This window comes from Mustela erminea, chromosome 18, assembly GCF_009829155.1.
Source record: "Mustela erminea isolate mMusErm1 chromosome 18, mMusErm1.Pri, whole genome shotgun sequence".
NCBI classification, from domain to species: domain Eukaryota; kingdom Metazoa; phylum Chordata; class Mammalia; order Carnivora; family Mustelidae; genus Mustela; species Mustela erminea.
Window position 1 is genome coordinate 41,350,968 of NC_045631.1, and position 16,346 is coordinate 41,367,313.

General features: G+C 54.0%; 1 protein-coding gene across 1 annotated transcript; it reads right to left on the minus strand.

Annotated features, from left to right (window-relative positions):
• Positions 1-12,009: 12,009 nt before the first annotated feature.
• Positions 12,010-16,309, minus strand: LOC116577417 (keratin, type I cytoskeletal 13). Its single transcript, XM_032320602.1, has 8 exons — positions 15,692-16,309; positions 14,560-14,642; positions 14,218-14,374; positions 13,876-14,037; positions 13,662-13,787; positions 13,352-13,572; positions 12,676-12,701; positions 12,010-12,317 (listed from the first exon to the last, which is right to left on the minus strand). Exons 1-8 carry the CDS (start codon positions 16,160-16,162, stop codon positions 12,241-12,243), a joined length of 1,323 nt encoding a protein of 440 aa, XP_032176493.1. The 5' UTR covers positions 16,163-16,309; the 3' UTR covers positions 12,010-12,240.
• Between the last annotated feature and the right edge of the window lie 37 nt (positions 16,310-16,346).

The following is a 16,346-nucleotide window of genomic DNA, read 5'->3' on the forward strand; positions in this document are numbered from 1 at the left end:
AAAGCCTTTTCCTCTTCCAGAAAGCTAATCTCATTAGAATGTGAATTTTGCCACCCATCCAGAATTTCTTACCTTATAAAAAAAAATTTTTTTTTTAATTTCGTTTGCTAAGTCAGGACTCTCATCTGTTGTCATTTCCTGGGAGAATATGAATTTTATTGCCTCTTCAAAGTCTTTGCACCAGATCCCATAAATTGGGAGCGGCCTCACAAATGACATTTGGTTCCTCCTCTCTGTCCTGTGCCTTCCCCTGAGCATCCTGGTCACCCCACTTGTCACCCGCACCCACTTTCCCTGCACTCACAGGTGCTCACGGATGCCCGGACCCCCGGGATGGTTAAAAGGGAACTACAATTCATGGAGCTCCTACGCACCAGGCCCTGGTCACTTCCTCTATACCTCACCACAGTCCTGGGAGGTGACCGATCTGTCTCCATTTCACCGACGTGGAAACAGACGCCAAATGGCCAAGAACAAGCTTGCTCAAGGGAAACAGGCAATGAGTGATGGAGCCTGGAACTGAGACCAGGGCTCTCTGATCCCAGATCCTACACTCTTGTCCCAACACTTCTCTCCTACAACCAAGGGCAACTGTAGGCACCCAGAATTTAGGGACCAGAAACCTAGGTCTGAATGGTGACTCTGTCATGTGAGCATATGTCCCTTTCTGGCATGCCTCAGTGTCCTCATCAGGACGGCGGAGGTCATCAGCCTACACTGCCTGCCTCACATGGATACGTGAGCATCAAACAGAACAGAAGTAAAAGCGTTTTTGAAAGCCACTGTGCCCTAAAGAAATACTGCTTACAAGGGACAGTCCTTGGTGATGGTTTATGGCTGTGGCCGGCCAAGGACCACAAGTGTGAGCCCTCTGAAGGGTTGCTTTGGAAGGCACTTTCCTTTGTGACCCACAGTTCTTTGAACCTAGAAGAGTAGAGACCTCGATCCTGGGGCAGTCTGCCCTGACCCCCTAGTCCCCAAGTCACGGGTCCGTACAGACTCTTTGGACAGGAGAGGAATAATAAGGACAAACAAAGAGCTGCCAGGGCGACCAGCGAGATGGGAGCGGCACCCGAGAAGTCACCGCCCCAAGGAAGTTCCTTCTTCCGCCTCACCAAGTGGGACTTCCCAAGGCTCCGGCAACCGGCTCGCTCTTCTCCCACACGGACTTGGTCTGCAAGGTTGGCGTTTATGGAAGCGTTTATGTGCTTCTGAAGCTGTAATTTAGCAACCTCTTAAAACGCTTTATAAGCTTCTCTCTGGAATTACTCAGGAGGGTTGGCTGTGGGGCACACGCCTCGCCCAGCACAGTGGGCACCTTGACGGGAGGCCTGAGAGCAGCCCCTCCTGGGAGTGAGAGCGAGGACCTCGGGCTCCTACAGCAGCTCCAGCATCCCTGCTGTCCCAGCACGGCCTCAGGGTTTCTCAGCCTCGGCCCTGTTGACATCGTAGACTGCTGAATTCTTCGCAGTGGGCGCTTAGTTGTGATTCCCCCACCTGATGCCAATAGCCACGTCCTCCCCCAGCTGTGACAACCCAGACAGTCTCCAGACATTGCCGGGTATCCCCTGGAGGCAAAACCACCCTTGTTTGAGAACCACTGGACCATCAGGACAGGAACGGGGGCTCTGACCAGACCTCCTACAAACACTGCCTTTTACTCCTAGGAAAACCGGTGCCGAGTCTGGCTGTCCCTGCGGGGCCCAGGCGGGCAAGTCCTTAAGGCTTCGATATATTTCATGGGCGACACGGCACTCACTCTCAGGGCAGCCCTCACCGAGCCCCGAAGCGGCTCTTCTCTGGGGAGTCTGGCTGTCAGGCATCTAAAAGGGATGTTTTCATTTTCTGGGGTTTTTAAGCCCCTCTGCTGTGCCATCTGTATCTGAAGGTGACGCCAGGTTTCCTTCAGGGCAGCTGCTGCTCTGGCTTTTCCCATCACTCTCAGCTGCTGTGCCAGGAGGACCACGGAGGGCCAGAGTCCAGGCAGGTGTCTTACAAGCTGTGAGGAAAGGCACATTCCCCTTCTGCAGAGAGGACCAGAGAAGGGCTTTTGGCCCCCCTAGGTCCCTTGCCTTTTCTCCATGTTGTAGGCCACAAGACCACCTCTCAGAGGAGAGTGTGGAGGGGAGCCAGGACCATCACGTGGAACAGATGTTCTACCTGTGTCAGGGACGAGAAGCCGGGCCTCACAGAGCTGCTTATCTCCCAGCACAGGCCCGGAGATCTGCCCATTCCGCTCCCCAACCTTGGAGAAAATCCACCTGTTTGGTGTGAAGTAAACCAGGAGTCCCACTCATCAGGTTTTATTTCAAAAGAGAGTCCCTATTCTGAGGCCATTCTTTCTGACGTTAATCTAAAATACACTGGGCTAAGGGTCAGGGCCTGGACTCCAGACCAAGCTCAGCCCCAAACTCCTTGAGTGAGCCCCGTCCACTCTGGACCCCAGAGTCCCAGTCTGAACAGGAAGGGCCTAGACAAGATAAGCTTGAGGCCCTTCCGTCTCAGACATTATAGGCCTTTCCTGTGCAGGGGCCCAAGCGTCACCAGATATGTCGGTGACTCTCACCATCCCTCACAACCACCATCCTTTTCTCTGCCGCTGACCTACAGCATAAAAGAATAAAGAATAAAAGAATAAAGTTATGGATCGTCAAGCTCATGACATAGAGTTTCATCTCTTATTGTTGTTCTGTTTCTGCACCCTCCCTTGGACCCCAGGTCACCCTTTGCCTCCAGCCTACACAGCTCAAGACTATGGCACAAGCTTCCCCCTGGCCTTCCCTCATAGGCAGAAGCCACACTGAGCCACCTCCCGGGGCTGTTTCCCAGGAGCCCCCATTCGGAGGGACAGCGTCACCGGGATGACGTGTGGGCAGCCCAGCATGTCCAAGATGGAATGACATCTCTGGCCACCTGAGCCAGGACAGACTTGCAAAAGAAGGGGCTCCAATAGTGTCAGGCTGGACAGCGGGGGGGCCCTGGGCCTGAATGCAGCCAGACCTCGGCTTGAGCCACTCAGCCACTCTGAGCCTCGGGTTTCCCCAAGAGGCACCACATTTACGGGATTGTGAGAAGTCAATAGAGGGGCGCCTGGATGGCTCAGTGGGTTAAAGCCTCTGCCTTCATCTCAGGTCATGATCCGGGGTCCTAGGATCGAGCCCTACATTGGGCTCTCTGCTCAGCAGGGAGCCTGCTTCCTCCTCTCTTTCTGCCTGCCTCTCTGCCTACTTGTGATCTCTCTCTCTCTGTCAAATAAATAAATAAAATCTTTAAAAAAAAAAAAAAGAAGAAGAAGTCAATAGAAACATGCATGACAAATAGGAACTGGAGTCATGGACTTAAGAGATCAAAACTGTTCTTAGGGGGAGCCTGGGTGGCTCAGTGGGTTAAAGCCTCTGCCTTCAGCTCAGGTCATGATCCCAGGGTCCTGGGATCGAGCCCTGCATCAGGCTCTCTCCTCAGCGGGGAACCTGCTTCCTCTTCTCTATCTCTTCCTGCCTCTCTGCCTACTTGTGATCTCTGTCAAATAAATAAATAAAATCTTTAAAAAAATTTTAAAAATAAATAAATAAATAAAATCTTTTTTAAAAATTATTAAAAAAAAAAAAAACCTGTGTCTAAATGTGGTCCATATACACTATGGAGTATTATGCCTCCATCAGAAAGGATGAACACCCAACTTTTGTAGCAACATGGATGGGACTGGAAGAGATTATGCTGAGTGAAATAAGTCAAGCAGAGAGAGTCAGTTATCATATGGTTTCACTTATTTGTGGAGCATAACAAATAGCATGGAGGACAAGGGGAGTTAGAGAGGAAAAGGGAGTTGGGGGAAATTGGAAGGGGAGGTAAACCATGAGACACTATGGACTCTGAAAAACAATCTGAGGGGTTTGAAGTGGCGGGGGGTGGGAGGTTGGGAGAACCAGGTGGTGGATATTATAGAGGGCACGGATTGCATGGAGCACTGGGTGTGGTGAAAAAATAATGAATACTGTTATGCTGAAAAGAAATAAATTTAATTTTTAAAAAAAAGGAAAAAATAAAATACTCTAAATCTTGAAAAAAAAAACAAACAACTGTTCTTAGAGCCCATCTAGTCTGAGTGTTATATCCATGCTATATCCAAGGGCACAAACCACTCACCCTGGCTTCATGGGATAGTGACCGAGCCCAGCTGTGCAAGGGAAGACTGTGGCTGGGACTGTGTCCAGAGCAGCAGGAACCCCTAGACTAGCCCTCTGACCCTTATCCTAGAAGCTTCCAAAGCCACCTCCACTTCCTGCTGGCACAAAGTGCTGGGTTTAGGGCTATGGAGCTGACAGGATGCTCTCTGCCCACCGTAGCCCCAGCTTCAGGGTCAAGAGGCAAAAAGGAGATGCTGCTGCGGGAGCATGAAACACCCTAGCTTTTCCCAAGCCCACCTTGGAAGGCCATCAAGTTCAAAATCAACCACTGGATTTGTGGGTCCTCCTTTGGTAAAAAGAAGTTTCCATTCCCAAATGAGCTCCCGTCTGAAAGCCAAGGTTCTCCGTGGGCAGCAACCCAAGAAATCAAGCCTGAGTCTCCCTCCCAGTGGATCAGTCCCTTCGACGTGGAAGGGACCAGGCACAACCTGTCAGTGTGCCTGAAGAAGAAATCAGCGTTCCTCTTTTCCTGCTTCTCAGGGCTGTGGTTAAAAGGTGCCAGTTGCCATCACCAAAGGCATCAGAGGAAGCAGACAATGGACCATGGGGCAAACAGGTCACCTACAAATGGGCACCCAAAGGAGTAAGATCATTGTAGAAGCACAATGTCTCTCTCTCTCTCTGATTCTCTCTCTCTCTCTCTCAGAGTGGACTGCTGGCTTATGCTTGAGCTTCCCAGCTTTCTCCTGGTACCTATTTGATCTCTGACACCCATACACACAGGTTCTGCAGAATTTCCCACTCTAAGAGGCATCTAAGAAATACTGATCCCAGGAGCACCTGGCTTGGCTCAGTCAGAAAAGCATGTGACCCTTGACCTTGGGGTCGTGAGTTCAAAGCCCACGTTGGGTATAGAGATTACTTAAAGAAACAAAAACTTCAGAAAATATTTTTTTAATAAAAATAATTTTTAAGGGGTACCTGGGTGGCTCAGTGGGTTAAAGCCTCTGCCTTTGGCTCAGGTCATGGTCCCAGAATCCTGGGATCAAGCCCCGCATCAGGCTCTCTGCTCAGCAGGGAGCCTGCTTCCTCCTCTCTCCTCTCTGCCTGCCTCTCTGCCTACTTGTGATCTCTGTCTGTCAAATAAATAAATAAAATCTTTTTTAAAATCTTAAAAAATAATAATAATAATTTTTTTAAAAGCAGAAATGCTGATCCCAATTCTTCAACACTTTAGACCCTACCCAGCCCCCTCCCACCCAGAGACGCGGAGACCCACACTGATCTTCATTTCTTTCCCCCACACAACTTGCTTCTCCATTTCTCCAAGCAACAAAGTGCCTGGGGTTCCTGGCTCCTCCCTGAAAAGCACAGTTACTATATATTCTGTTTCTAATAACCACATCAAAAGCTCGTGCCAGATCTGCTGCCAGCTGTAGGGTTCTAGTGTAGACATGCAGTAACAGGTACACAAAGTTGAAGGAAGCATTACGGGAGGGAAAAAAAAAAAAAAAACCTTCAATTAAGACATTCTGAACCACCAGTTTGATTTGTCCAAAGAATCAGAGAAAGGTCTTGCTTCTTTAGTCTTAATGATAGGAGACTCAGAGCTATTCCCAGACCTGCTAAGGATAGTGTTGCCAGATTCAGCAAATAAAAATGCATACAATATTGGGACATACTTGTACTACAAATTATTCTATTGTCTATCTGCAATTGTGAATTAACTGGGCAGGGCTGCCAACTTTGCCCTCACGGGCAACAGAGAGCTCGACTCAGATGTACCCCACTGGGTTGTCCTCTCTCTCGTCCTGGCCACCTCAGTGGCATTCCACCCTCGGAGCAGCTGCCTTGAGCAAGGTGACTCAGATCTTCTTAAGCAAGATTTGGCAAGTCCGTCTCTGCTCATTTTCACTCTCCCAGTCTGAGGCCCAGACCTCCACCTACCCCTTGCTGCTGCCTGCCCTCACCAGACTCAGGACAGTCGGGACACATGCTAAGTGGCTGGCGTGATCTGTCCCTACCTCCTCACTCCCCCTCTAAAGGGCTCAGAGCCCATGCTCAGGGACCTCAGGAGAGCTGAAGAGTAGACCACGACCCTGAGTAGTGGCCCCTTCGGGGACTCAAGAGCTCTACAAGGATTCTGGGGATGTGGCTTCCCAGCCTGCTGCTCCTTGCACAGTCCTGAATCAGTCGCCCACTGGGCCTGGACCTCACCCAGATTAGACCTTGAAACGCCCACTTCACCAGCCCTGGAACTCCCCCAGAACTCTCATTTCCCCCCAAAATACAAAGGTGCTTTCTGTCTCCCTGCGGTGTAATGTTGGCGATTGCCCAAGGCTTCAGGATCCAGCTCCAAACTTCTGTGGCCTTGGAGGAGGCCCAGAGAGCCACCCTGACCCCCATCTTCAGCCATACCTCTCCGGTTCTCTCTCGCTGGACTCCGCCTGTGGTGTCCCAGGGCCCACGTCCCTCACCGACAGCCAGCTTTTCCTGCACAGCTGTGTCGGCTGACAGTTCCCATCTGGAAGAGCCCAGGGCCTCCTGCTCGGATCCATTCAGCCCCTAACTCCCCCCACCCAGCTTTTATGGAAAATTCCAGAGCTGTCACTGCTCTCCCCAGTGTGTCTAGAGAACCTGTGGTTTGTGGGAGACGCGCAGCCAAGCCCACTGGGAGAAAGAAACAGAACCTCAGTGTCCCGCGTCCCCTTGATTCAGGTACCACTTAACTGAACTACAAAGCCAATTTCCCAAACAGCCTCTTTAATTGGATTCCCCCGTCCACATTTACAGGACCTGGTGTGCCCTTGGTCTCAGAATCTCCTCCTCACAACAGCATGTCTGCAAACCAGGTTGTGGGCACCAGGTTGTAATTAACTACGCTTTATACTGTAGATTCCACTTTCAAACTAGTCTGAGATCCCTGGATGAAAGAAGCCGCAGAGTCGTTATAGCAGTTCATAAAAATGGGCCAGAAGAGTGAATACCAGCTCTTTGCCAACTGCCCCCTCTCCCCACCCCCCGTGGGTACCTGTATGGGTCTCAGCACCCACCCACCAACCTGACCCCTCCCAGCCTCTGCAGAAGATGGAGTCTGATGCGTGCTCAGCTCCTGCAGAACCTCCCAGAGGAACGGCTCAAAGGGACACCACCCACATACCCTGCTCCACTCCAGCCACTAACAGCCCCAGGAACACCATCCACTAGGAGGCAGGTTCCCGGGCAGCCCTGAGATGTGCTGACCCAGGCAGAGAGACAAGACGCTCCAGCAGCTAACATGGGAAACATGGAACTGTGCAGAGTCACACATCCTTCACCACAGCCTTCCTGTGATACCCCTTCCTTTTCTTCCCTCAAGTTTCCCTTGGGAAGGACCTGAGATTCCCCTTCCCAGAAAGCCCAAGGGAAGGACCTGAGATTCCCCTTCCCAGAAAGCCCAAGGGAAGGACCTGAGATTCCCCTTCCCAGAAAGCCCAAGGCATGCTTCGTCTTACACTCTGGGTCTTTTGTGGACCCTCAAAGGTTGCCACCCAAAACAGAGAGAAAAGAGGCACCCAAGGCTTCTTGGGGCTACAGTTCTAGCCTCCACCATGCCCTGTTCTCCAGAGCTGCCCAACACGAGGCTAGGGACTGGCCAGGCCCTTGTGTCGAGACCAAGCCCAGATAGGATAGGGTCTGGGGCTCTGTCCCTCCAGCCTGGGTCCCAGCAGGTGGCCCAAGAGGAGCTGATCTGCTTCCTGGGGTGAGCCTGCCCCCTGCAGGGCCCAGGCAGGACCTACAGCCCCATCACTGAGCGCCGCAAGTTCACGGCCCCGCATCCGTGGGGTGGAGCCTGAGGGACAGGGAGGCTCCCTCTGCTGCTGGTGCAGGGCAAGGTGGCTGAAGCAGCCAGGAGCCAGAGGCAACACAGCAACTAGCCACCCTTGGGTGGCATCTACCGTATGGCAGCGCTTGCCTCCAGGGCCTGGCCAGCTCTGAGGCACTGGGACGCCACAGGAACATTCCGAGGTTGATGCCCTTGTCCCCTGAGCACTGGCCTTAGAAGGGAGCCTCACTTCTTTCCCTAGATTCCCAGGGATGATCACTTGACTCTGACAGAAGGCCAGCCACGGTCTTGGAAAGCGCCTTGGAACACGGATCCCCACTCTCACAATAGGCCACTTCACCAGTCTGGTCCTCAGTCTTCAGATGTGTGAAATGGGCACAATGGTGCCAGCTCATGGGCCTGTTATAAAGGTGAAATAAAGAATGAAAAAGAGTTTTGTAAAGAGTCAAGTGCTAGACACATTGTTCTTCTCCCCTTTATTTTTACCCCCTCTGGGTTGGCATCTCTTGCCTTCATGTGTGCTCCGTGGCAATCATGACGGAGTCTAGCCAGTCGCTCATAGCCGTAGCCCTGAGGAGCAGGGGTGTGAGTCCAGGGTGGGCAGGGGGCACCTAGACAACCGGGGAGGGAAATATGGACCCAGCAGCCCTGATGAAGCTGTCCCCCTTCCAATGGCCACCACCTGCAGATGATGGGGAGAAAACGGAGTCCCGGTTGGGGACTGAGTCCCCTCAGCAGCACTACTGAGGTAATCTCCTCTTCCCAGTTTGGGAAGCCTCCTGGGTTGGCGGGTACAGCCCCTCCTGGGCTTCCCTCCTGGCTTCCCTGGGACTCCCAATAGAGCCTCACCTTGTGGGGGAGTCCAGATCCTCAGGGTCCTCCCTGGGGTCTGGGTGAGGAAAGGGTCCCAGACCAGAGCTCCTACGGGGCCCAGAGTCCAGCTCACTTCACTGCTCCACATGGACCACTAACCTCAAACCCCACCAGGCTCCTCAAAACAAGCTCAAAAAAGTGGGGCTGCCCCCCTAAAGAGCTTTGGCCTACGTCTCGGGGAGAGGGGCTGCTCCTGGCCCAGCAAGCCTGGGATATGGACCCCCAGGGGCCTTGGATCAGCCATGGGGCTCAGCTCTGAGGAGCTCCTCCTGCCCAGGTCCCTCCCTCAGCCTGGGGGACACCCCTTCCCCGGGTGATCTCAGTGCAGTGCACCCCCTTACCTCTTTCATCCCCGGGGCTCGTCTTTAAGCACTCTGTCATGGACCTGCTCTTTCATCCTCCATCCAGCAGGTTTACTGAGCTCCTAGAACATTCTGGGTATGAGGAGGAGGATGACCACAAAGAACTGCCCTGCAAGAACTCACAGTTAGGGAGGAGAGGGGAAAAGCTCTCATTTACTGAGCACCAGCTGTGTGCTGGGGACTAAGCACTTGACTTTGAGCCTCCAAGGGCAATAGCTCTGGGGGGGGGGGGGGTGAGGAAAGTGAGCCCACAAGGTAAGTCTCTTGGCCAGGGTTAGGAACACAGCATGCAGCAGAGCTGGGACACACAGATGTTCTCCAGAACCTGTGGCCCTCATGCCCTCCTCTCCAATAACTGCTGCGATCATCATCAACACAGGGGGACAGATAGGGACCATGGGGAGGCTGTGGGGACAGATCGGAAATGCTGGGAGTGGTGGAGGGAGACCAGAGAAGATGAAGCATACACTGAGCTTTGAAGGTTTATTTTTGGGGGGGTGTCTACTCCCTTTGCCCCGTCAGTCAGTCCATGAGCTCCTTGAAGACAGACGCCACCTCTGCCCTTCTTTCCAGGTCCCCACACTTGGCCTGACACACAGCAGGCACTCAACAAATAGAAGCTGACAAAACTGAATCACGGAGAGGTACAAAGCTGTCAGGAGTGGAGGCCAGGTCCTGTTTCTCTTTGACACCCACCTCAGCTCGAGCACAGTTCTGGGCATGGGAGCTAGAACCCGGCCCTGCCTGTTCTGCTGGAGGTGGGATCTGAAACCGTCTGACTTAGTCAGCCGGGTGGGCCGTGTCTGAGGGACCCCTGCGGGACAAAGCCAGCCAGCTGAGCCCACAACAGTCTGGGGATTGGAGGAGGAGAAGAAGGGCATAGAATGAGGGGAGTAAACTGGGCAGGGGGCTGGAGAGGGAAGAGAGAGAAAATGAGGAGGGGGCAGGGAAAGGGGACAGCCGGCAGGGGCGGCAGAGCCCACCTATGTTCTGGCCTAAACCCCACAATGCAAACAGACACTGCCCAGTTCATTGTCTGTGCCTCTTGCTGGTTAGCGGGGCTGAACCCCGGCAGCAGACCAGCCCTGAGACAGAGAGACAGCCGGGCCCTCCGAGCCCAGGGTCAACACTGTACAAGCGCAGGCTTGCACACACCTGAACACACCCCACACTATCCGGGGGCCACAGAGGAGGGGCTGTTCATCTCAGGCAGAATGTTAAATAAAAACCTGGTCATCTCCAATAACACTAAGATGGGGATCCAGAGAGAAAGAGTGCAGGAAGGTCAGACTGAGGTCACTCACAGAACAAGGGCCCAAGGTTCCCAGCCACATGGCTGGGTCACCGAGAGCGGTTTGCCCTGGCAGGACGCAGGGAGTGGGGAGGCAATTATAGAATTCAGAGCTGGAGAGAGGCAGGAAGAGGCCCGGGGACCCTCTGCCAGGGAGGAGTTGGTGTTTACCTCCGTGGCGGGAGGGGGGGGGGCTAGCTACGGAAGCTTTGCTAGGCCAGGAGGAAGACTTTCCATTTCCAGCAATCGTCAGCACTGGAGTGTGGAGCAGAGATGCAGGAGAAGTTCAGACTGGAGACAGGGAGGCCAGGGAGGCTGTGAGGACATTACAGCTAACAGCAACCACAGGATGAACTTGGAAGGGAAGTAGGGATTGAAGAGGCCAAGGTGACTACTGGGCTCCTGGCTTGGGTTTCCAGGTCCTCTGGAATGGGGGACCAGGAAGGCACAGATCTGGGAGGATGAGGGGTGCTCCTTCCGACAAGTAGATCTGAGGAGGCAACGGCCAGTGTAGTGGGCCTGAGAGTCTGGCGCGGAGGAAAGGGGCCTCCCTGGCGTGTCATCAGAGTGTTTTGACAATTGTGACCAAGAACATGTTCCAGATGGGCCAAGGGAAGAGTGAAAAGGAGAAAGTCTGCCTGTTCCAGAACCCAGAGGATCAGATTCCATGTAAGGAGTGAGCCAAGCAAGAGGAGGTTGCAAGTCTGAGCTGGGCCAAGAGAGACAGGGGCACTGGGCTGCGGAGGGGAATTGGGGAGGAAGGTCAGTTCAGATGGAGGCTGCTCATTGAATCATGTGGCTGATGCATTGAGTGCTGGGGTAGGCCAGGAGCTAGGGGCAACTGAAGGTCTGGATGTCCCTCATCTTAAAAGAAAAAGGCTCTGGGGGAGCCTGGGTGGCTCAGTCAGTTGATCGTCTGTCTTCAGCTCAGGTCATGATCCCAGGGTCCTGGGATGGAGCCCTGCATGAGGGTCCTTGCTCAAGCAGGAGTCTGCCTCTCCCACTGCCCCTACCCCCACTCATGTGTGTGCATGCTCTCTCTCTCTCTCTCAAATAAATAATCTTAAAAAAAGAAAGAAAAGGAGGAAAGGCTCTGCAGAAAGCAAGGAGGCAGAATGTTGGGCCTGGGGTAATTGTCTTGGGTCTCCTGTCTCCTCCTTAATCAGCCCTGCACTGGCTCCTTGAAGTTTGCCACAGAGCCCTCTGTGCCTCTTTCCCACATCTCCCCATCACCTGACACTACTAGAACCCGTTGCTGACGTATGTTCTACAAGGTGTAGAACTGGATCACGTGTTCCCCCATGTCTCCAGTTCGCCCCATTTGTCTGTGTTTGCTGAGCACCATCATTGATGAGCCCCGATGGCTGGTCCGGGTGCCTTGTGTCCTTTCCAGCCAGGAGCTCCCTAGGCCAGACTTGTTGCGGGGGGGAGCACCCAGCCAACGGCACCCATTCACCCACCACCCCAGATCAGGACCTTGGCAGGTGCTACCCTCAGAGACCAGACCGGAATCAAAATACAGTTGCAAAAGAAAGCAAGAAACTTTATTGAATTATCTTTTCTTTTTAGTAGAGAAGCTGAGAAGCCTGAGGAACCAGGTAAGGGAGAAGAGGAAGCCCACGGGGAGAGAAGCAGGGAGCGCCTGCCCTCAGGAAAGTGCGGGGCCAGGGAGCATCCTGCGGTCTCCCCCTTTCTCCAGCAGGGACCCATCAGTTCTCTCCTCTGGATGCTGAAGACAGAGGGAGAAGATGCCGAGTGGATTTAAAGCCTACGGGCATCTGAAGTGCGGCGATTGGAAGAGGAGCTGGTGGTGGTGGTGACTGTGATGCTGGAGTTCCCTGAGACATGGAGGAGACAAGACATACTTAAGCTGGAGAAGACCCACCTCGGCAGGTCAGGGTCCCCCAGGAGAGCCCCAAGCCCCCTCATGGGTCAAGTTGAAGGTCAGTTGATAGGGATTCATGTTATTGTCCCCAAAGCTAGTTCCCTCCAAAATATGCCAGTGGGATATATCCCAGTGGGCAGACCTAGCTATTTTGCAAAGAAAAGAGACAAGCAAATGGCCACGTCCCGCAGAGCCCCCTCCCTCCCTCCCTACACTGGGGAGTCCAACACAGCCTATCTCCCAGCCCCCCAGGGCAGTGAACAGGAGCCCGACTCATCCCTCCCCACCCTCCCCTGGGGTTGTCTCCTTACCTCCTGAGGAGGTCAGGCCAGCCATCCTGGGAGAGAGAAGAGAGGTCATGTGAGCAGAAGGCACCAGAGGACAGTGGCTCACCTGTCCCCAGGGGAGCAACTCAGATCATCCTTCAGAGCCCCTGAGTTGGGCTTTTTTACCAACTCTGCCCTTAGCCAAAGGGGCAGCAGCTGGTACCTGCCAGGCCTGTCCACTGTCTGTCTCGGGCCCCAAATCCAGCACCTTTGTTGGAAGTTTTGTCCTCCTTCTGGTCCATTTGGTACCACTCCCTTCCCACAATCCCTCTCCCTGGGCCCACAAGGTTGGCCTGGTCCGTATAAACAGTCTGAAGGGAGTTAAATCACCATATTCATAGCTTTGTTCAGCTGACCTGAACCCAAGGTAATATTCTTCCAATATGAGATGTTCTGTCCGTGGTCCCTATTCCTGCCCATCTAATCCAAAGGCCCAAGCTACAGAGTTTAAAGGGACAGACCCTGCGGCCTGCTGAGGAAATGCCCCCATAGCCTGATTCCAGAAAACAGGGAGCTCTGGTCCTGGATCTGCATCCAGTCTAAGCTCAGAAGGTCCCCTTCTGGGAGGGCCATGAGGACCTGATCCCTAAGGCCCTGCCCGCTCGGCTGTCCAAGGGCCCTGTGGTCACATTCCCAAGAGGGAGACTTGAGAGGCCCCTACCTGGCATCCTGGCCCTCCAGCAGGCTGCGGTAGGTGGCAATCTCCTGCTCCAGGCGCGACTTGATGTCCAGCAGTGTCTTGTACTCCTGGTTCTGGCACTCCATCTCACTGCGGAGTTCACTCAGCTGGGCCTCCAGGCTGCCAATGAGCCCCTGGATCTGCTGCAGCTGCGTGGCGTAGCGGCACTCCGTATCTGCTACGGTGCCCTCCAGCCCGGCTTTCTGGGGGGGCGACAAAGAAGCAATGAGGGGAGCCCGGCCAGGCTAAGTTTGAGAGGCCACGGCTGCCGGACGGAGGGCCTCGGGTGTACCATGCTGAGCTGGGACTGCAGCTCGATCTCCAGGCCCTGGAGTGTGCGCCTCAGCTCCGTGATCTCTGTCTTGCTGGTCTGGATCATGGCAGTGCTAGAGGTCACCTCCTTGGTCAGCTCTGCACTCTGAAATTAGAGCGGGAAAAAGGTCATGGAGGAGCCGCGTGGAAGGCCCTGGCAGCCCCCGGCTCCGTGGGGTAAGAGGGCTGGGCACCTTGCTGTGGAACCATTCCTCGGCATCCCGCCGGTTCTTCTCCGCCATGGCCTCATACTGCTCCCTCATCTCGGCCAGCACGCGGGTCAGGTCAATGCCCGGGGTGGCGTCCATCTCCACGTTGACCTGGCCTACCACCTGACTGCTGAACTCCTTCATCTCCTATAGCGATAGAAGAGGAAGACACATGATGCTCCCCGCCCGTCCTCCTCCTCCTCAGCTCTGAGGGCTTCCAGCATGTTCCGGGAAGTGCTTCCGGGTCACCCAGCAGAAGGCTAAGTCTGGCTGTTCCCCTTTCTCACTAGAGGTGATTCAGCCATGGCAGCCTCTGCCGACCCTCACCTCCTCGTGGTTCTTCTTCAGGTAGGCCAGCTCCTCGTTCAGGCTCTCAATCTGCATTTCCAGGTCGGCCTTGGACAGGGTCAGCTCATCCAGCACCCGCCGCAGGCCATTGGTGTCGGCCTCCACGCTCTGGCGCAGGGCCAGCTCATTCTCGTACCTAAAGGATTTTTGTTGTTGTTGTTGTTGGAAAAGCAACACAGAAATGATATTAGACCCTCCCCTACTTCTGCACTGGAGTCTCCAAGACCTTCATGCCTGGGATGCTCCGATTTCAGTATTCAGATGAGCCTCCGTCTCAAATAAAAGACAGTTTGGAAAGACCAGTGGGGACGAGGAACTCACTTGAGCCTGAAGTCATCCGCCGCTAGCCGGGCATTGTCAATCTCCAGGATGACCCGGTTGTTGTCGATGGTGGCCGCCAGGATCTGCAAAATACAAAGGGTCATCACAGGAGGGTCCCAGAGCTGGAGGAGGAGGAAGAGAAAACACAGGCGGGGCTGTTGACCTCAGACATCTGGGTGCCTGATAAGGCACCGGGATAAGGCCCTGCTCTCTGAGCTCGATGAAGTGAGGGGCAGAGCAGGTCCCTCCTCTGAGTCTGTCACTCTGACTTTCTATCTATGCCTGCTCATGATGGGGAAGATCGGAATGTACATTTCAGGGGAATGACCCTGCCCAGGACTTCTTTGGTTAGTCATGTCTTGAAGGCCTCGGACTAGCGACCTCTCTAGCTCACCATTGGGACAGCCTTCTCCTTAAGGTCAGGAGAGGGTCAGCCTGGGTCCACACAGCTTATAGTAAGCTCACTGGAGCTGGCCTCCCGGCTGAGCAGAAGGAAGAGCCAATAAATACTCCCGTCCATTTGAATTCCTTGTCTAAACTCTCATATACCAAAGCAGTTAAAACCCACCCCACATAGCTGGGACCCAGCCCAGGCTGGTGAATTTCTGTTCCAACAAGCTGGGACCCCAGCGTGACAGACAGGCCTTGATGGAGCAATCTCAGCTCAGCTTAGCACGGCCTGGGCCTCTGCCTCCCCCTCCTGCTCCTCCTAGCCAGCTGAGAATAACAGTTTAAATGGGACCCCTATAAAATCAACTAGTATTCCCAGACCAGTATTCCTTTCTCTGCTGATTTGAGTCATTCTTCATGGTTTTTAAAACTGTCATGGTTTCCAAACATCTCCGTGGGTTGGAATTATAGGGATCAAGTCATTAACAATAACATAACTGTTTAGGAAGCAGTAAAAATGTTGACCTGAGTAATAACAGTAAAAGAACGCGTTTGCGGAGCAGTGGCCTAAGAAAGCTTATCAGGAGTAGAGACGCTTGGTAGTAAAAGACTAGAATTTTCCTCCAAAGGCGGGGTGAGGATTCCACCACACTCCATCTTCTGGTCCTTTGGGATGCCGTGTTCCCTGGCCTTTGCAGCTCTGCCCTGCAGGAAGAAAGCTCGCCAACACCCGAGGACTCACCTTGTCACGGAGCTCCTCAATGGTCTTGAAGTAGGGGCTGTAGTCCCGCTCCGGGCTGCTGGGGCTCTGCTTCTGGTGCCAGTCCCGGATCTTGACCTCCAGCTCTGTGTTGGCCTCCTCCAGGGCCCGCACCTTCTCCAGGTAGGAGGCCAGGCGGTCGTTGAGGTTCTGCATAGTGATCTTCTCGTTGCCAGAAAAGAGGCCTCCATCACCACCACCGTAGTCACCAAAGCCACCGCCAAAACCCCCACCAAAGCCACTGCCAAGGCCACCTCCAAAGCCACCTCCAAAACCACTACCAGCCCCTCCACCAAAGCCACAGCTCATGCCGCCCCCATAGCCCCCAGCTGAGCCCCCAGAGACAAAGCGGGTTGAGCAGGCAGAGACACTGCGGCCTCCTCCTAGCTGGCAAGAGCCACCCCCAAAACCACCGCCATAGCTGGCGGAAGAGCTCTGCAGGCGGCAGCTCATGGTGAGAGCAAAAGAAGCAGCAGGTGTGGACAGGAGCGGGGCTTGGCCTGGGCCGAAGACTGTGGCTCTTCCCCAGAGTGGGTGCCTTTTATACTGTCCTCCAGCAGGTTGAACAATTGCCCCATCTTCTCTCCTCCCTTCCCCACCCTCTGACTGCTGCCAGCTGCACTCTGTTTCCCACAAG

What these genes read in the sequence shown, in the direction of transcription:
- LOC116577417 (XM_032320602.1), bottom strand. Translation starts at nt 16,162, where the DNA reads ATGAGCTGCCGCCTGCAGAGCTCTTCCGCCAGCTATGGCGGTGGTTTT. An exon ending in GCGGATGACTTCAGGCTCAA is followed by an intron (nt 14,375 to 14,559) that starts GTGAGTTCCTCG and finishes AAAATCCTTTAG; the next exon opens with GTACGAGAATGAGCTGGCCC. An exon ending in AGGAATGGTTCCACAGCAAG is followed by an intron (nt 13,788 to 13,875) that starts GTGCCCAGCCCT and finishes CTCTAATTTCAG; the next exon opens with AGTGCAGAGCTGACCAAGGA.